Raw genomic sequence first — 21,620 nt, forward strand, 5'->3', positions numbered from 1 at the left:
CTTATTATCATCCTCGTCATCATTCATTTAGAGTTGGTCTAAAATAAATAGTTTGCTCGGTTGGTTAGCTAGCATAGTTAGTGAGTAGTTTTGGCTTTTATGTCTATAACGTGTTTATGGCAAAGAAATGGTAGCATTTACACCCCTCTCTAAGCTTCTTAAATCATCCACATAGAACAAATGGGGAGAGTTAAACGGCTTGTTAACCATTAACAGGTTAAATAGTGTGTTAGAAATCTTACTGGCAGGCAGGCAGCTAGCTGCACTCCGCATAAGTATGGCAAAAAATTGAGAATAATTTTTAGGTTAAGGATTTACAAGGAGCTATTGTTTTTTTCATTCTTTAATATGGGGCAATAACGAAGTCGTATAAAACAATGGAAAATATGGTAATTGGTAAGTAGTTTGTGGTGTTTGTCGAAACGTTAGGTTTTGTTGAATAATTTGTCAGGAACTACATAAGGAGAATTTTTAAAAACAGTTTTCAACAAACACAATTTCTTAAAAATATTTTTGCGACCGAAATGCATTTTTTTAAAAACATTTTTTAAACAGTCGTGAATTTTTAATAATGATACCGTGAACCCTATGTGAATTCGAAGAACGTCTATCATGGGGTGAGGGGATCACGGTTCAGTTTATGTTTTCAAATGTTAGGGACAGCTACGTATCACCTGAAACGATTGTTCTAGGAGATTTTAAGTATAAAATTAAAAAAAAAATGGTCGGCAAGGTCACTAGTCATGAGACAACATCAGATAACGGTGTGAGGCTAATTGACTTCGCGTCTGCAAAAATCATTAATATTGTACCACAGCACCATCTACATTTCAAGCCCAATAATATAATAGAGGAAACCAAGCTCAATAACAACTGTAGCTTACCGCGTTGGTTACAACGTGCTGAATAAGGATCGCACCAGAAATGGAGGTGGGAGATTAGCTTTACTATTGCAGCAGTCTGTTCAATAGAGGTAACAGTCGGCGTGGAACTGCCAAGTTAGAGTTGCAGAACCTATACATCCCCCTGATAAATAGCTGTACTCAAGGTTATAGGCCGCACATTAGTCTGCTTTTGGAATGTCATAACCCTTTTTCTTTTGGGGCCTTTAATGCTCACCATGAGTTGTGACATTCGGTCCTCGGAAACGACCAGAGTGGTGCAGCGCTGGCTAAGCAGATTGTTAGCTCTACATTTTGCACGGTCAATGAGGACGCCCCTTACCAGAAGTAGCGAAGAGCGTCACAGTTCGCCAGACATAACCATCATGTCATCTGGACTGACAAATGCCATCAACTGGCTACGCGTCCTTTCTTTTTGATCGGACCATTTCCCATAATTGTCTCCATCAGTAGACCGCTCGATTTTATCACCACTAAACGACGCACTTTCATCAATCGTGGGATAGCTAATTGACCGAGATTTGAGTTCTGCCCAAACTTTCTGATGTTCGGGTAGCAGAAAGGACGTTTCAAGACATCGTCACTGATGCAGTCGCTCGCCATATACCTGTTGATCGAATACGCGAAGTGAGACCAAGCTTCCCAGCAGAGGGGACGGGGTTAGCAAGCGAGCGTCAATTTTTAAGAGTCTGGGAGCTGACACTGGAAGTTAATAGGTTGGTTGGTGAGCATAAGCCGAACAAGTGGTTAAATCATCTGAAGACTTGCAACACTGAAGTCGGAATAAGCGAATTGGGGGGAATGGCTAAGTTATTTCCGAAACCTGAAAAGAAGGAAGATAGGACCTCAGTCACGTTTGACGACGTTACGCTGACTGGTCTGTTGGTCCTTGAAAAATATTATTTAAAAATCAACGTTTTGTGGTCTGTTGGCCCTTGAAAAAATATAATTTAAAAATCCGCGCTTTATGGTCTGTTGGTCCTTGAAAAAAAATATTATTTAAAAATCCACATTTTGTGGTCTGTAGGTCCTTGAAAAAATATTATTTAAAAAAATATTATTTAAAAATCCGCGTTTTGTGGTCTGTTGATCCTTGAAAAATGTTATTTAAAAATCCGCGTTTTGTGGTCTGTTGATCCTTGAAAAATGTTATTTAAAAATCCATGTTTTGTGGTCTGTTTGTCCTTGAAAAAATGTTATTTAAAAATCCACGTTTTGTGGTCTGTTGGTCCTTGAAAAAATATTATTTAAAAATCCACCTTTTATGGTCTGTTGGTCCTTGACAAAATATTATTTAAAAGTCCACGTTTTGTGGTTTGTTGGCCCTTGAAAAAATATTATTTAAAAATCCAGGTTTTGTGGTCCATGTTTTTTGGTCTGTATGTCCTTGAAAAAAATGTATTTAAAAATACAGGTCAAGTGGTCTGTTGGTCCTTGAAAAAATTGTATTTAAAAATCCTCGTTTTATAGTCTGTTGGTCCTTGACAACATATTATTTAAAAATCCACGTTTTATGGTCTGTTGGTCCTTAAAAACATATTATTTAAAAATCCACGTTTTGTGGTCTGTTGGTCCTTGAAAACATATTATTTAAACATCCACGTTTTGTGGTCTGTTGGTCCTTGAAAATTTTTTTTTTAAAAATCCAGGTTTTGTGTTCTGTTGTCCTTGAAAAAATATTATTTGAAAATCCACGTTTTGTGGTCTGTTGGGCCTTGAAAAAATGTTATTTAAAAATCCACGTTTTGTTGTCTGTTGATCCAAGCTTGAAAATCTGTTGTTCTTTAAAAAAAATCTTTTTATAAAATCCTTGTTCACTTCCAAACCTTTTTCAACCATTGTCCCCAAAAGCAGAAGTTTGCCATTGTTTTGAAATTTGTTAATATTTCTTCGACCTCTCTCTCTTATATCCAATTTTCTTCAAAAGTTATTCGACGAAAACACTTTTTAACACCCATTAATTTATAACCCCGTAAAATTATTGAAGACCAAATAAAAGGCCATTGTTAATCCAATTCGTTGAACTACAAAAAATGTTCTGTCTGAATAATGTGCATGTGTGTGGTTGTTGGTCGGTAGGTAGGTAGGTGGGCCCTTATGTCTCATTGGCAGAAGCAAAAGTGTTGGGCAAATGGTTTTAAATCCTTTCAGAAAACTTTCTTTAGGTTTACAATGGGAGCAGAATGCGTTTGCATTCACGCGTATTTATTTGTTCTTCAGCCAACCAGCCAGCCACCAGCTAACCAGCCTTCATGCATGCGCTGCCTTCAATGGAATACTGTTTGCTAGTCAAACAATAGGGACAATGTACCCTTCATGGGCACACATACGTACCCACATACACACACACGTGATTAACGGTTACTAACCCCCTACCAACAGTGGGATTGAAATAAACGCAGCTTAAGTCCACACCCGTTGCTTTTAACATGTCTTGTTGTTTGACTTGGCAGGACACATTGTTATTTGGCTGATGTGTGGGTTCCATACATTTTTTGGTGGTTCATACGCCTAGGAATGTTCTGTGAAGTGGTGACGGAGGTAGTGGTATCCGTCCTGTCCCGTTGTTAACCACAAGTTTTGGTAATGGTTACACAAACATTATTCGAATCTGTAACCCAGCGCTCACTGCACTAACAGACGGGGTATAGTCTTTTACTTTGTAGCTCACACTGGTTGTGTGGTTTGAGGGGCAGTGTTTTGTTGCAGTTACTATTATTGTTGTGGCATGTGGAGAACCGTATTATTTACAGCACTTCCGAAATACGTAAAAAATAAACAACAGAAGAAATACAGAAAAAAAATTGTAAATGTGGCAGAGCAACAACTTAAAAAACCAAAAATTTGTTTTTAATTTGCTTCCTTTAGTGGGCAACATTATGGTGCACGACCACCACACCTAGCTTTTGAACCCTGTAAAGTGGTGTTGTGTTAATTGCTCTGGTTTAACCTGAGGTAAGGGGACACTAATTAACAGTTAAAGAGGCAAGTTAAAACTATTTATAAACTCCACGCACAATAAGGGCTATTAAGAGAGACGGATCAGAATTCAGCAAATAACACAAAGAAATAACAATTCAGCCATGCTGAGTTGAAGATTTCCTAAAGAAACCACAACTCAGCCAGGCTGAATTAAAGATTCCTAAAGAAATCAAAATTCAGCCATGCTGAATTAATGATTTCCCAAAGAAACCACAACTCAGCCAGGCTGAATTAAAGATTCCTAAAGAAATCAAAATTCCGCCAGGCTGAATTGAAGGTTTCCTAAAGAAATCACAATTCAGCCAGGCTAAATTGAAGAATTCCTAAAGAAATCACAATTCAGCCAGGCTGAATTAAAGAATTCCTAAAGAAATGACAATTCAGCTAGTCTGAATTAAAGATTTCCTAAAGAAATCAGAATTCAGCTAAGCTGAATTGAAGATTTCCTAAAGAAATCAAAATTTAGTCAGGCTGAATTAAAGATTTCCCAAAGAAATCACAATTGAGGCAGGCTGAATTAAAGAATTCCTAAAGAAATCACAATTCAGCCAGGCTAAATTGAAGATTTCCTATATAAATCACAATTCAGCTGGGCTGAAGTGCAAATTCTGTCGTACTAAGTGACAACATTCCATAGAACTCATAGCTCAACCTTTTGAAATGTGCGTTTGTCACACTGCAATAATCCATAAAATAACAAGCCATAAAGCGTAAACATATATCAGTGTAATACCATTTTATGGATCATGTAAATTTGGCACTAAAAACAACAACAATGCATTAACATAATAAAATGACAAACAAATCAAGCTGATTAAAAGTCCAAAGGACATAATAACTATGTACGAGGGTAGTGTACTAAGGACAATAGCTACAATTATATTTCAAGCGAGCACTTCAATTCAGCCAGGCTGAATTGTGATTTCTATAGGAAATCTTGTGGTTTCAATAAAAATCGTCAATTTTTCCCACAATTTCTAAACCAACATCGAATCAAAATCCTCCTTGACTGACAAAGTACAATTTTAATAATAAATAAAATATTTGAAAAACTTTTAAATTAACTCTAAAAACAATGACAAATGTCTCGACGACAAAGAAAAAAAGTTGTATGTAAATGAGTTAGACGCCTTAAGGATGTCAGTCAACAAACCAGAAGTGACACAAAAGCCAAGTGAAAAAAATCAAAAGTGGTGAAAGGTTTATTTTGACACATAACTTGAAGGAAAATTCGCTAAAGAAGTCCAATTACAAATACCAAAATAAAAGGACTTTTTGTGTGTTGTGTGAAGAGAGAGAGAGTGGGAGAGCACATACAAAGAATGGGAAGACACAAAGCAGTAGCTGAGATATGTTTCACTCTGGCGCATGCCAAATTTGTGTGAGGTGAATTTGATTTAGGAGGAAAACACTTTTTTTTCTCTGAGAAATGCAAATGCTCCCCAAAGAGTTATCAAAGTAAAAGAGAGAGAGAGAGAGTGAGTGTATTTTATTTACCACACTTATCACTGCTTTCTTCCGTTCTTCGGCTTTCTCCCATTTTCTGCATAAACAAAACAAACCAAAGTCACTGCACACAGCTTTTTATACATCCTGTGTCTACCAGTGCGTGGGTGTGTGTGCCTGTTTGTTAGTCTGTTTTGCTTACATTTTGCACTTCCTTTTTCGGGCCGTGTATTGTTGATGCTGTTGTGGTTGTTGTCCTTTGCTGTTATTATTGCAAACATTGGAGTGTGTTTATATTTCTCGCTGGATGTTGCATGTGTTGTCGTTGTTGCTGATGTCTCCTTACACCGGAACAAAAAAAGTGCGCATGTGGGTGGCATGGTATGGTTGACTGCTTGATAGAGGATAGGGCACGTTACGAGTGCTATTCACAGGATGGTTGACAAGTGAAAAAGCATGGCCGCACAGTTGTCTTCTTCTTTTGCTGCTGGTAGTGTTGTTGTATTTGATTGTTTTGTTTGTTTGTGTGCACTCTTTTCAAGTGTCAAACTTGTGTTTTTGAACTTTGTACACTCTCTTTTCTGGTACATATTTTAAGACGACGGACAGGGCGCTGGTACTGATACTGCTGTTGCTTTGTTATCGGTTTTGTTGTTGTCATTATTTGTTATTATTGTATTTGTGTTGTACTCTTATGTTTTCTTTTAGTTGTAATTGTTGGAACAAGGCACGTAATGTTTATTTTCGTACTTAAGACCTTGAAAAAGGCGGATGTTTTTATGGAAAATGGAACCAAATATAAGTATATTACCAATGAATTAGAATTCAGTTTAGCTTAATTGCGATTTCAGCCTGGCTGAATTCACGCTTCAATAGGAAATTTGCAATTCAGCCTATCTGAATTCACATTTCCATAGGAAATTTGCAATTCAGCCTGGCTGAATTCACATTTCCATAGGAAATTTGCAATTCAGCCTGGATGAATTCACATTTCCATAGGAAATTTGCAATTCAGCCTGGCTGAATTCACATTTCCATGGGAAATTTGCAATTCAGCCTGGCTGAATTCACATTTCCATGGGAAATTTGCAATTCAGCCTGGCTGAATTCACATTTCCATAGGAAATTTGCAATTCACCCTGGCTGAATTCATATTTCCATAGCAAATATGCCAGGCTGAATTTTGATTTCTATAGGAAATCTTCAATTCAGCCTGGCAGAATTGTGATTTCTATAGAAAATCTTCAATTCAGCTTGGCTGAATTCACATTTCCATAGGAAATTTGCAATTCAGCCTGGCTGAATTCACATTTCCATAAGAAATTTGCAATTCAGCCTGGCTGAATTCACATTTCCATAGAAAATTTGCAATTCAGCCTGGCTGAATTCACATTTCCATAGGAAATTTGCAGTTCAGCCTGGCTCAATAGTGATTTCTGTTGTTAATTAGGGTTTATATGAAAGTATGGTATTAAATATAGTATTAAACAGTGTTTACCATGCTTGTGACGAGACTCATGCAGATACGAAAAGTCATTACAGAGCAAGGACAATGCAAAAACTTTCTTCTATGTATACCCCTTGAATTATTGATTTTGTAGTTTTGATAGAGAATATTGCTGCTAATGTTCGGCAGTTGGTCCTAATAGATGGGTTAATGTAACAGATAACAACAATAAGCCCCATTTACGACATACAATGATATCCAAACGCTTTAATATTCCAATTGAAATGCTTTTAAATGGGAAATTAGTGGCAATATTGTACTTACCCTTCTCCTGTAATTGTTGGCGTTTAGTGTCTCCCTTTAATATCTCCGCGGTATGGACCAGCTCATTAAGTTGTGGTTTTTTCATTTTCAGTTCGTGCAAAACTTTCTGTAAGGCAACAAAATGATAGATGGAGATTGAAAGAATGAATGGTTGGTTCGTTGAATGGATGGATGATTAAAACAAAGTGGTAAACAAAATAAAAATAGCAACAACTAAACAATAGTTTTTTTGTATTTGTTGTTTTTAATTTAAAGTTTGTTCTGATTTCCCTTTGCTAGGGAGTATAGTCAAAGTGATGTGGGTATGGAATGGTAAAATACGGTTTGTGCGTGTGGGCGTGCAATGCGTAGAAAGTTTTGTTTTCGTATTGTTTATGCTATTGGCTTTGCTTTGCATTAGTTAGCAAACTGTTAGTTAGTCAGTCAAAGGATGTCTCGGAATGCTGTTAGTTGTTTGCTGGCAACAACAACAACAACAAAATGAAAGCAAAAAAGAAAAAACGAGTTCATTTGTTATGCTTTGCTCTTACCTCCTGCTTTTCTATGGCCATGCGAACGGCATCAACATCATCGACTGGCACACTTTGGATTTTAATCATGTTCTGTTCCCACGTCAACCAATCGGATATTTGCAAAACGGACTTGTCAAAGCTACCAGCCAATGCTCCCGTGCCGCTGGGTTCGTCGTTATATTCTGCAATAATAAGAAAAACAAAAGGCTGTTAGACAGGAAATAATTTTACATGAAATTGATTTTGTTTCCATTTAATGATGTAAACATAGGCATGATAACAGGAGGGCGAGGAGGAAATATACTTCTTAATGGAAATTAATATTGCCATCAATACTCTTAGTTTTAATGATGTCGAAAGTGCTTCTCCTTCATTTAAATAAATGCTTTCAATTTTTCCAAATGGATATTTGCAATAATTTATTGGAAATTATAATAATTATAATTTATTAAAGGAACCATTGGGAAGGTACTTGTTAGAAGAGAAGAGCATACTTAACCTAAATAATCTGAACAAATGGAATCCTTTCAAAGGTAAAAAAGCATATTTGGTATGTATATAAGCAGCTTGTTGTAAAGATTTATTAAATAGGTTAAATAACTAGTCCTCACTTTTATCCGCCCATAAAATAATAGTATTAGTCTCGTAGCTTTTCAAAACTTATTGGAAAGGATAATAGCTACTTATAACATCTTTCATATGCAGGCGTATAATGATATCAATTTATTTGATAGAAGCATGTAGGGAGCGTTATGTACACAGCAATGCTAAACAGTTGAACTAAAAGTGGAGAACATTAAGTGGAGCAACCTTACGATTTGCACAATTTGCATCATGAGATGAAAAAAAGGGAAAACAGCGTGGAAACTAATAGTTATTGCTATTTATAGTTATTGCTATTTATATTGAAGACAGTTGAATTGAATACACTCAAAATGATTTTTATTTATAGTAAATATTTACATTATAAAAAAAATTGTTCCAACATTAATCCCACAAAGGACTGCATTCATATCAAAGAGTACATCCGTTATGTGATCTTGTTATTATAGCCAACTATAAATATTGTGTTCTTGGCTGAACTATTCGAGAAATGAAAATAAAATTAGTATATTGACCATCGTTGAAATGTTTTGTTGTCCTGCGGGTGGCTCGAACTGAAGACTGTGAGCAAATTGATGAAGCTTAACCAGGGTTTCGAGTCGTTTTTTCACGACTCCGGGTCGACTACGAAAGTGAATTCCTATACCGCTAAAAATGAATAAAATGTGCAAAAATTTTTAGATTTTTCTTATATTTTGGCCTATGTAGGCTAATCAGCTAGTTTTTCCCTACATATTATTTAGTAAGGGCATTCGTTCGAATATAATACTCAACTACACAACATAAATATGAAGAAAAAAATCATATCTACAGTTTGTCAAGTACATAATTGTTTTTAAACTCATAAAACGAACACTTTTCGTGCAGTAATTAGAGAAAAATGACAAATGGTTGCGATACAAATGTCGGGTTTTTTGCAAAAATAAGTTGGTCGACTTGTTTAAGACCAGATTAAATCTATAAATAAACAAGTGAGCCAAGGCTATAGTCGGGTCAGGGCCGACTATGTGATACCCTACACCACTTCCCCTGTGCATAAGCTTTTGACTGGTAAAATTCAAAATATTAAAATTGGGATAGCTTAGCGCCTTTGCTCTGAATGTCTTCATTAATAAAGGTCAATTTTATTGAAACGCGTTTAAGTGCATCGTCAGAATAACTCAAATAAAAAAAATGGAAAAGTGTGATGTATGCCAACCATCAACCATACAAAAAATTAAAAAATAGGACGTATTACCGACTATTGCTATATCTCCGTTATTTGGCCACATACGCCAACATGCTTTACATCATTGTAAAATGGGATTTTCTACTTTCATAGTAGGTCTTTGGTTTTGGAAGGTCCCCAACCAATGCTGTGCTATTCGTCATTATTAGTAAAATCGCAAAAATGAGAAGTTGTGTTTTAATAGCGGCTAATGCGATATCTTCATTGTGTTACCACCACGTTACATCGTTGCAAAGGCGATATTTTCTACTTTCATCAGCAGGTTTTGCTTTTGATATACCCCTTATAGAAGCGGAGATATTCGCTTTGAAATAAAACGTTGACTTTTTCTCCAAAACACCCATAATTTGGCGACGATCCGATTAAAATTACGACCTGTAGCGTGATTTATTTAAAAGCGGAAAAATGGGATGTATTACCGACTATTGTGATATCTCCGTTATTTAGCCACCTACACTAACCTACTTTGCATCATTGTAAAGACAGAATTTTCTACTTTCATAGCCAGGTTTTGTTTTTGGATAGTATCCAACAAAAGCTGTGTTATTCGTCATTAGAATTAAAATCGAATAAATGAAAAGTTGGGTTCTATAAGCGACTATTGCGATATCTTCGTTGTTTGACCACCTACGACAACCTACCATACATCGCTGTAAAGGTGATATTTTCTGCTTTCATCAGCAGGCTTTTAATATACCCATTATAGATACGGAGATATTCGCTTTGAAATAAAACGTTGACTTTTTCCGCAAATAAGTTTTTTGCCCATTCCGACCCCTCAATATTATCCGACCATCACCAAAATCAATAGGCTTCTTCCCCTCCGGGACCCTCATCAACATCCAAAATTTGGTGACGATCCGATCAAAATTGCGACCTGTAGCGTGATTACAAGGTTTAGATGGACAGACGGACAGACGGACGGACTGACGGACGGACACACATAGCCAGATCGACTCAGCTCGTCGAGACATTCATTTTGGTATATATAAGTATGGGTCTACGACCATTATTTCGATGCGTTACAAACTTTTTGGCCAAAACCAACTTATAATACCCTCCCCACATAGTGGTGTAGGGTATAAAAAGTAACCCACTTAGTTCAGCAATAATAACCAAAACTACTAATTAATATGTAATGCAAGGTGTCAAGTAAATGTTTTCAAAATGTAATGAAGGTTCCAAAATACCCTATGTTTTCGGTAAATAGTTAAAAATAATGGAATTTTTAATTTTATTCTTAATAAGTAGACTGCGGTTTTGAAAGTTGTAGCCTCAATATCCCACCGAAATGATTGAAAATTGGTATTTAGTCTTCGTTGGGGGTATAAAACACTCCACCTGAAATTTGTCGGCATAGGTCCACGTCTTCATATAGCCCCCATAGAATGGGACCTCCCGATTTTCGGTATTTTGAAGGTTGTGGCCTCAATATCCCACCGAAATGACTAAAATTTGGTATTTGGGTTTCGTTGGGGGTATAAAACTTTCCACCAAAAATTTCTCGGTATAGGTCCACGTCTTCATATAGCCCCCATAGAACGGTACCTACCGATATTCGGTATTTTGCAAATTGTAGCCTTAATATCCCACCGAAATGACTGATAATTGGTATTTAGTCTTCGTTGGGGGTATAAAACACTCCACCTGAAATTTGTTGGCATAGGTCCAGGTCTTCATATAGCCCCCATAGAATGGTACCTCCCGATTTTCGGTATTTTAAGGTTGTGGCCTTAATATCCTACCGCAATGACTGAAATTTGGCATTTTGTCTTCGTTGTGGGTATAAAACTTTCCACCTGCAATTTGTCGGTATAGGTCCACGTCTTCATATAGCCCCCATAGAACGGTACCTCACGATTTTCGGCATTTTGAAGGTGGTGGCCTTAATATTACACCGAAATGGCTGAAATTTAGTACTTAGTCTTCATTTGCAGTATTAAACTTTCTCCCAGAATTTTTTCGGTACAGGTCCACGTCTTCATATAGCCCCCACGGTACCTCAGGATTTCTGGTATTTTGAAGGATGTGCCCTCAATATCCACCCGAAATGCCTGAAATTCGGTATTAAGTCTTCGTTGGGGGTATAAAACTTTCCAACTGAAATTTGTCGGCTTAGGTTCAGGCCTTCATATAGCCCCCATAGAACGATACCTCCCGATTTTCGGTATTTTGAAGGTTGTGGCTGTGGTTATACATTTCTCTATTTTATTGACTTGTCTGAAGAGAATTTTAAACAGAAAAATTGTACACATAGACATTTTTGTACCTATTATTGAAATATTTGTTGCATAAGAAAATATGTAAAATGCATAAATTTTGCATATGCAAAAATTTATGCATTTTGCATATGTCATATGTTTCGATTGCAATGTAATCAGAAGCCAAATATATTCCCAGTCCCAAAATTTGACATGAATCGGACCAAAAATAGGGGTTTCATAAAATTCCGCTGTCTATTAATAAGGATTAACTGCAAACAAGGATTATCGAGATTATACTGTATATTATATGCCTAATACAGGGTTTCGGAGTCGGAGTCGAGCAATTTTGCTGGAGTCGGAGTCGGAGTCTGAGTCGAAAAAAATAGCTCGACTCCGGGCAATTTTTTGTACATTATACAAATAAAACATTAAATTCGGGACACCAAAATTTTTTTCAAAAAATCATTTAATTTAAAAGAAAAATAGAAGAAAACATTTAAGCAAACGGTATATTATACTAAGTTAGAGGGGGATTCACAGGATATCTATACTATCCTTTGAAGTCAAACATTTTGATTACAAAATGCATGTTGAAAATATTTTATGGTCCAATTGATGCTTTGATTTTTTGCAAGCAAAAGTAAAGTTCTATGATATTCGAATTTCAATTGGGCATTTAACGTCTTCTCTAAAAGTTATACAAGTCTTCTGTCAGAAGACCTAGTGGTCTTCTCACAAAGGTCAATTTTGAAGAGCTTTTACATAAAATTAGATAAAATCTTAATTATTAGATAAATCTATAAAAATCAAAGACATCAGAATCCAGAAATTCATCGATCGATTTTATTTGTCATATTTTGTTGGCCCGTTTTATGACAAAAACGTAATTTTTTTAAGCCAAACATTAATATTTTGACTTTTTCTGTCCACCATTTCCGTAAAATCTAATATTTTTTACAAAATCGATAGTTGAAGTTGGCATAGCTTTCGAGTTGGCACAGCAAAGCGGTTTTAGAAAAAAAGGGTTTTCGTATACGGCCATTTGCCACAAAACTTCGTGGTATTTTTCAAATTAAAATTCAGAAAGCAGATTTTGTTATGTTCTTTCATATGAAGAAACTCTAAAAAAGTTTCGTAGTTTTCTTGGATAAAATTCATGAAAATGGATTTTTAAGGCTCTTGAAGCTTTCTAAAATGTTGGGTTACATCCATTTCAGTGTGCGACAACAAAAAAATGACAAGGACTGAGTAGATTATGAAAGTAGAGCTAAAAATATGAGACACGTTTATTGGCGTTTTTTAAATTTACATCGGAAAGTAACCGAAGTAGGCGGGGCAAGTTCCGCCCATTTCTAGTTTTTTCGAAATATTCGAGTTAGAATATCTTGGAATCCTTGCATTTTAGGTATATAGTGTCTTTAGCAACTTCACAGAGGAGGATGTGGGAAATATGTTTCTTACAAATTTTAACTCGCATGCGGTTCATCAAAAGGATCTTTTTGGTCCTTTTTAAACTGTGATCATATCAAATCCAAATATTCTACAAAATTTTTCTGTAATTCTTATCTAATCGCCAGGAATCTCTAAAAATGCGAAACACGTTTTAGGGTTAAAGTTGGACTTCATCTGAGTTTATTCAAAATTGTCGCACTAAACATAATTTAAGAAAGATGACGTCAAATGTCTATTTAGATTATATCACGAAAATATTTGATATGGGTTTTCTTTGCATTTCATATATATATTCACCACAAATATTACAAAGGCTGCTTAAATGGAGCGCCCAACATCTTCTGTATGAATTTTTAACGAAAACCCATCAGTAAGATATTTATAGTGTCCAATCACAACGACAATCTGGATAAAAATTTTAAAATATGGCCCTAAACCCTATATCAAAAACAAGCGCTAAGAATGTTATATGTTATGGTTACAGATTTTTTTATTCAGAGACTTATAGTGAAATTTGATTTGGAACATTTCTTTTCTTAACAATATCCCTAAATATCCCTAGTCTGGAATTATGTAAAATTAACAATCCAAAATGTAAACTAATAATTTCATCCAAAAATGTATATATTTGTAATGTAATTTTCTTAAGAATAATGTCTTTGACGTCATCTCTCTATAATTATGCTTTGTGGGACAATTTTGAATAAACTCAGATGAAGTCCGACATTAACGTTGTTGGCGTTTTTTTTTTTTATTGTTGGACTGCAGAATTTTACATCTTTGTGTTTATTTCAGCTTTAGTCCATATTTTGTTGTATTCAAGTATTTGAATAACAACAAAATGTTTTACAGTGGATATGAAATTGATTACCCCCGCTTATTGAAGCAACACTCCTATGTTCGTATTCTTTGCAAAGCAAAGACGACATAAAAACAGTGGTGGATATAAAATTCTTTAGTTCGACTCAAATTGTAGGGTAATCAGTTTTAGGGCCATATAGCAAATTTTTCATTTTATTTAATTTGCTAGATGGCTTTATTGACCTGTTTATCGATACAGAGTCGGCGGGAAAGGGAACTGATGAAGTTGTTTGGTGACAACTGAAACTATAGTATTCCCTACCCTCCGCCCGTAACTAATCAATTTCATATCCACTGTAAAACATTTTGTTGTTATTCAAATACTTGAATACAACAAAATATGGACTAAAGCTGAAATAAACACAAAGATGTCCGACATTAACTCTAAAACGTGTTTTGCATTTTTTAGAGATTTCTGGCGATTAGATAAGATAAGATAAGGTGTGTTTCGAGACCTATTGTAAATTTTTATGACGAACAATATTATAAAATGTTAGGATTTAATATGATCACATTTTAAAGGAGTTTTTGAAAGATTTTTCAACAAAGGACCAAAAAGACCCCTCTGATGAACCGCATGAGGGTTAACATTTTTAACAAAAATATTCTTCACATCCTCCTCTGTATAGTTGCTAAAGACACTATATACCTAAAATGCAAAGGATTCCAAGATATCTTAACTCGAATATTTCGAAAAAACTAGAAATGGGCGGAACTTGCCCCGCCTACTTCGGTTACTTTCCGATGTAAACTTTAAAAACGCCAATAAACGTGTCTCATATTTATACCCTCAGCATTTATGCTAACGAGGGTATATACACTTTCATACGGGCAAAATGTGCCTCATCGAAATAATGATTTTAGACCCCAAGTATGTTTGGACGAAATGTGTTTCAGACAATTTGGAGTCGATTGAGCAATGTCCGTCCGTCTGTCTGTCTGTCTGCCTGTCTGGTTGGCTGGAGCGCACGATAACTCTCGAACGGATGAACCGATTTGGTCCAAATTTTGGCTTTCGTAATATTTTGCCCAAACTTAGTTTAAGTTCGAATATGGGCTATATCGGTCCACTCCTTCCGGTACCTATCACACAAAAGTTCGAAAATTTTCGGAAAATTTGTGCGCACGATAACTCTTGAAGGGAGTAACCGATTTGGTCCATACTTTGCACATCCTGAAATGTGTACCAGACTTAGATAAGGTTTCAATATACTCCTTCGGGTACCTCCCACCCAAAATTTCGAAAAAGTTCAGTTTAGGGTCATCTCCCGAATCGCTTTGATTTTTGTTTTAGCAACTTGTATTCACGGCCCCCAATACAACGGTACAAATTTCATTAGGGGCAAGTCCATACTTCCTGAGAAAATAGCATGAAAGTTGCAAAAAAACCCTATGACACCGTGTGAGGTGGATGGAGCGCAAGATAACTCTAGAACGGATCTGCCGATTCGGTCCAACATTTAGCCTTAGTAATATTTTGTTCAAACATAGTTTAAGTTCGAAGATAAGCCATATCGGTCCACTCCTTCAGGTACCTCCCCCATAAAAGTTCAAAAATGTTTGGAAAAATTGTTCGTACTATAACTCTTGAAGAGAGTGGCCGAATTGGTCTATACTTTACACATCCTAATATATCTTCCTGATATAGATCAGGTTCAAATATGGACAATATTTGTCTACTCCATCCGGTACCTCCCACACAAAATTTCAGATAAGTTCACTTTAAAACCTGATATCGATTCTCTTTTATTATTATTATTATTATTTTTTTTTTAAGCAACTTGCATTCGCTGCCTCAATTACGATGGTAAAAGTTTTTTTCAGGGGCAAGTTCATACTTCTTGAGAAAACAGCCCGAAGGGTGTAAAAACCCCATAGACACCATATGAGTGGCTGGAGATCCACTTCCATAATTGACAATGTCGATCCATTCCTTTTAGTGTCTCCTCCGCAAAACTTTTGATCTTTAATCCTAATCAAAATTTTTGTCGGTTCAAACGCCCAAAATTTTTAAAACCCCCTAAATACATACGTATTTTGGGGAAAATTGTTTCAATATACACAGGCTGAGGGTATATCTCTGTCGGCAAAGCCGACTGATACTTTTTTACTTGTTTTAGCTCTACTTTCATAAACTATACAGTTTTTCCCATCATTTTGAAAAAAAAATTTAATTTTGTTGCACAGTGTTTTAAACCCTTTTCATAAATTGTTTAAAAATTTTTACCGCATGCAGTTTTTATGATTTGTATTGCCCTCTCATTTTCACATATTTTGAAAGCTTAAAGATTATCTCGCGGGGAAGAGTTCCTGCCAAAAATTACTCGTGCGAAGAAAAAAAAACGCCAAACCGACAAAAGCTTTCTAAATTGTATTTTGTTGCCCTTTTTGAATGTAAGATTCAGTAGAAATAATATGGTTATGAATGTTGCTTCATATTTATGTTCCGTAGTTGAGTACTAGTGCCCTCTCTAAGGATTTTGTTAGGAAAAGCCAATAAATTAGCCTATATGGGCCAAATATAAGAAAAAGTTAAACATTTGTGCAAATTTTATAAATTTTAGTGGTATAGGAACTTACCCTCGGAGTCGGAGTAGGAGCCGGAGTCGTGAAAAAAGCCGGTCTTGAGTCGGAGTCAGAGTCAAGCCAAAAATACCTCGACTCCGAAACCCTGGCTTAATATAGTTGATACTTGTTAGCGGTTTATCCTTGTTAAGAAAAAAATTCAAAAAATACCATGATTTTTAAGTATTTACCGAAAACATAGGGTATTTTGGAACCTTTATATCATTTTGAACACATTTACTTGCATTACATTTTAATTATTAGTTTTGGTTATTATTGGGTGGGTTACTTGTTATACCCTCAGCACTTACATATGCTAACGAGGGTATATGGTAAATTTCAAATTTCCTTTACAATTCCATCGAAAAAAAATTAAAAAATTTTTTTACAAGCACATTCAGGATTTTTGGTACATGGGTTAAGAAAAAAATCGTGGTTTCAAAACTGTTCACAAAATTGGATGCTGCGCCCAAAAGTTATGGGGGGTTTTATTCCCTTATAAAGAAAAAAAATTTAAAAAGTCCCTTTGTGTTGTAATACCAAAATGTATATATAAGTCGGTAACAACATTTAATATCTATCCGTGGACGCCTAAATATTTGCTAAATTTATTTTCATTTTCGCGGAAAATCAAAAACAATGAAGGAATCTTGGAGTAAATTTTATTTATTCTAACTCAGAGTCCATAAAAATCTCTAAAAAAATAAATTAAAAATACGTACAGAATCTAGACAATGTCCAGAAAAATGTGAGACCAAAATTTTATAGATTAGGATTTTAAATTGCATATTGCAGCTACAACAAAAGACAAAAGTTTATTTTTGGAACATTATTTCATGAATATATTTTTTGGTTTAATACGAAAAATTTGAGAACATTTTTTGGGAGTTATTCTACTATTTCGCTAAATTTCCAAACAAAACCTGAATTATTTTGCTAAAACCTCTTCAAGGAAAATAGTTTATCATCGTGAAAGTATATTTGCTTAGTGTGATAAGCAATAGAATTAGGAAATAAAGAGTGATATTGATATTACAATCAAAGAAAAAACATAAAAGTTAAAAACCGTATAAGGCGCGAAATAGTTAAAATCAGTTGAAGCGCAATATGTCAATATGTTTGCATTTTTCCATGTTTCATTCAGCGACCAAAGTGTGCCATCAGTTGCATCTTACTACACCAAAATGCTTCATGTGGGTAAAAATAACGCGATGTTCATATAATTATAATAGATGGTTTACATTACGAAATGGAGTCGATTTCAAACTGTCAATTCCTTTGCTCAAACGTCAAATGAAATCGAATTGATTTCATTTGAATTTTCATTTGACGTATACGCAAAGGAATTGACAGTTTTAAATCGACTCGATTTCGTAATGTAAACCAGCTATAAGGCGCATACGATTTCAGTGACCCCCTGTTAAAAATACGTCAATAAGACAAATTTTATACAGATTCGTCAAGAACCGCGGATGTGCTACCTGATTCCACTTTTGGTTAAATACGAATACTACTCCCGAATCTCTGTAATTTATGACACACCTTTTTGACAAATATTATAATCGCGTATAAAGGATTCCATTTATGTAAAAAAATTTTAAGGGAAATCGCGGTTTAGTATGCGAATTAGTCAAAATAAAATTTTGCTTATTTTCCTATTTTCAGGGTATCTATATCAACGGTTTTAGTGGATGGATTCGATCGCAGTAGGGCTCATTAAATCCGGAGCTGAAAAAAAAAACTAAAATCACGCGGGGTTCAAGGGTACCTGAGTCACAGTTGTAAATTTTGAAGACAAAAATAGATTTTTAAGAAAATTTAGGGAAAATTTACTAGGGAGCTGTACGGAGCACACTCATGAGATATACATCAAACGACGTGGAATCACGAGCTCTACAATCCAATAAATAGGTTAGGTCATTATCAGGTTGCGACCTCCAATTATAAGAAAAATTCAAAAAAAAAACCCCGATTTCAAAACTTCAAAATGTCAGCATCGATTTAAGGGGGATGCACTGCATATATCGAGAAGTCATACATTAGAACCATGTTGCTCAAGGGGTATTCTTCAATTCTCTCTTTAAGCTCAGGTCTGAATTTTCCCTGGTTTGACCAGAAATCAAGAAAAATCACAAAAAACTTGCTAACTTCAACACATTTTACCCATTTTTATACCCTCAGCATTTTTGCTAACGAGGGTATATACACTTTCATACGGGCAAAATGTGCCTCATCGAAATAATGGTTTTAGACCCCAAGTATGTTTGGACGAAATGTGTTTTAGACAATTTGGAGTTGATGTAGCCATGTCCGTCCGTCCGTCTGTCCGCCTGGCTGGTGCGCACGATAACTCTCGAATGGATCAACCGATTCGGTCCAAAATTTGGCTTTCGTAATATTTTGTCCAAACTTAGTTTAATTTCGAAGTTGGGTTATATCGGTCCACTCCTTTCGGTACCTCCCCCCACAAAAGTTCGAAAATGTTCGGAAAATGTGTACGTACGATAACTCTTGAAGGAAGTAACCGATTCGGTCCATAATTTGCAACTCGTGAAATGTCTACCAGACTTAGATGAGGTTCCAATATGGACTCAATCGGTCCACTCCTTCGAGTACCTCCCACTCAAAATTTCGGATAAGTTCAGTTTAGGACCTGCTCTCGAATCGCTTTGATTTTTGTTTTAGCAACTTGTATTTACTGCCCCCATACGACGGTACAAGTTTCATCAGGGGCAAGTCCATACTTCCTGATAAAATTGCTGAAAGTTGCACAAAACCCCTATGACACCGTGTGAGGTGGTTGCAGCGCAACTCTCGAACGGATCTGCCGATTGGGTCCAAAATTTGGCCTTCGTAATATTTTGTCAAAACATAGGTTAAGTTCGAAGATAAGACATATCGGTCCACTCCTTCAGGTACCTCCCCCACAAAATTTCAAAAGTGTTCGGAAAAATTGTTCGTACGGTAACTTTTGAAGGGAGTGGCCGAATTGGTCCATACTTTACTCATCCTAATATATCTACCAGATATAGATCAGGTTCAAATATGGACTATATTTGTCCACTTCAGCCAGTATCTCCCAAACAACATTTCTGATAAGCTCACTTTAAGACAGCGACGACCACAGAAATACAACCAAAGCGAAGACATGTATGAACGTATGAGTGAAAAAAGCAACAACCACATTATGTTTTTGTTTGTTTTCATTCATTTACACTGTACGTGAGAGAGAGAAGCAAATGCAAAAACAACTCAGTGGGCGCCCTCACTATACGATCTAAGCAAAGAAGCTCGTCCCTGCTTTAAGACCTGCTATCGAATCACTTTGATTTTTGTTGAAGCAACTTGCATTCGCTGCCTCAATTACGATGGTAAAAGTTTTTTCAGAGGCAAATCCACACATCTTGAGCAAACAGCCCGAAGAGTGTAAAAACACCCTATGACATCATATGTAGTGGCTGGAGGGAGATCCACTTCCATAATGGTCAATGTCGATCCATTCCTTTAAGTATTTCCTCCGCAAAACTTTTGCTCTTTAATCCTAATCAACATTTTGTTTCATACGCCCACAATTTTTAAAACCCTCTAAATACATACGTTTTTTGGGAAAAAATTGTTTCAATATACACAGGCTGAGGGTATATCTCTGTCGGCCAAGCCGACTGATACTTTTTACTTGTTTGGATAATGTCGGCCACGATCGAATTCATTAAACTAGATTTTCACAGTGCTATAAGATGGCCCTTTATCAACATAAAAATATTTAATTTGATCGATGCACTCTTGCCGTGATGATCCAGGTCGAAAATTGTGAAAAATGATCGGATGAAAAAGTTCACAGGAAAATTCGGTTTTTTTTTGCAAAGTGATTTTTTGAAGGGTGACGTAGGGGATGGAAGATACCAAGAACGTTAAAAACTTGGGTTTGGGCGTCGGGTTAGTAACCCTCCTCTAGAAAAAACAGCCTACTATGAAAAAACGAAAGAAAAGAAAAACAAACCCCTCTAAAGTTGACGAACCCCGCAAACGTTTTAAGGACCATGATCTGCGAATCTGCACCTGGAATGTTCGCACTCTTTATAGAGAAGGTGCAGTCTTCGCATTGGCAGACGTACTTGAAAAGTACAAGGCCGATATTACTGCCATACAGGAAATACGATGGATTGGGAAAGGCGTCACAACAACACCTAAAGGTGACGCACTGTATTATAGCTGCCACGACGTAAAGCATGAGTTTGGTTGTGGATTCGTAGTTAGTCGGAGACTAAAACATCTGGTATCCAGCTTCACCCCAGTAAATGAAAGACTTGCTGCAATTCGAATAAAAGCTAAATTCTTCAACATCAGCTTTATTTGCGCTCATGCTCCCACTGCCCATGACATTAAAATCATTCTAGGCGATTTTAATGCCAAAATTGGAAAGGAGAATATCTTTGGCCCAACAGTCGGGAAATTCAGTCTCCACAGTGAAACATCTGACATGGTAGTTAGCAGTACCAGATTTAAGCATCTCGATATTCATAAGGGCACCTGGCTGTCTCCAGATCAGAAAACAAGAAACCAAATTGATCATGTTGTGATAGATGGAAGACATTCATCGAGCGTGTTGGATGTACGATCGTTCCGAGGCGCAAACATTGATTCGGACCACTACCTTGTTGCAGCAAAGGTACGCACCCGCTTAAACGTAGCAAACAAAGTACGAACAGACACAACACGAAAGTTAGACATCGGTAAGTTGCAATCACAACAGATAGCCACAGCATATTCCACTCAACTAGCCCAATTGCTTAATCAAAGCACTCCTCATCCCGATAACATATAAGCGCAATGGCAAAGCATTGCCCACGCAAAATCCATACTTGGATACCAGAGACCTGCACCAAGGAATCCATGGTATGATCAGGAGTGTCGTGCTGGCACCGAAGAGAAAAATGCGGCATATAGGGCTACTTTACAATCCGTAGCAACGCGTAGCGCACGAGAGAGATACAGGGAGAAAAGGAGAGAGAAGAAACGTCTTTTCCGCAGGAAAAAGAGAGAAATGGAAAAGCGGGAGTGAGAAAAAATCGAGATGTACAGGAGCCAGAATGA

The 21,620-nt window shown here is 36.2% G+C and overlaps 1 protein-coding gene across 13 annotated transcripts in view; it reads right to left on the bottom strand.

Moving 5' to 3' along the window:
* Dys (Dystrophin) overlaps positions 1–21,620 on the bottom strand; it is a 917,866-nt gene that overhangs the window by 626,979 nt on the left and 269,267 nt on the right. For all 13 annotated transcript variants that reach the window (XM_073982338.1, XM_073982331.1, XM_073982322.1 and 10 more), the window contains 2 exons: positions 7,632–7,795; positions 7,102–7,207 (listed from right to left, as the gene is read on the bottom strand). In XM_073982338.1, the coding sequence (XP_073838439.1) occupies positions 7,102–7,207; positions 7,632–7,795 (270 nt within the window). The remainder of the gene's footprint in view (positions 1–7,101; positions 7,208–7,631; positions 7,796–21,620) is intronic.

Source organism: Musca autumnalis, unplaced genomic scaffold (genome assembly GCF_047663935.1).
Source record: "Musca autumnalis isolate F117 unplaced genomic scaffold, ASM4766393v1 scaffold_1, whole genome shotgun sequence".
Lineage (NCBI taxonomy): Eukaryota > Metazoa > Arthropoda > Insecta > Diptera > Muscidae > Musca > Musca autumnalis.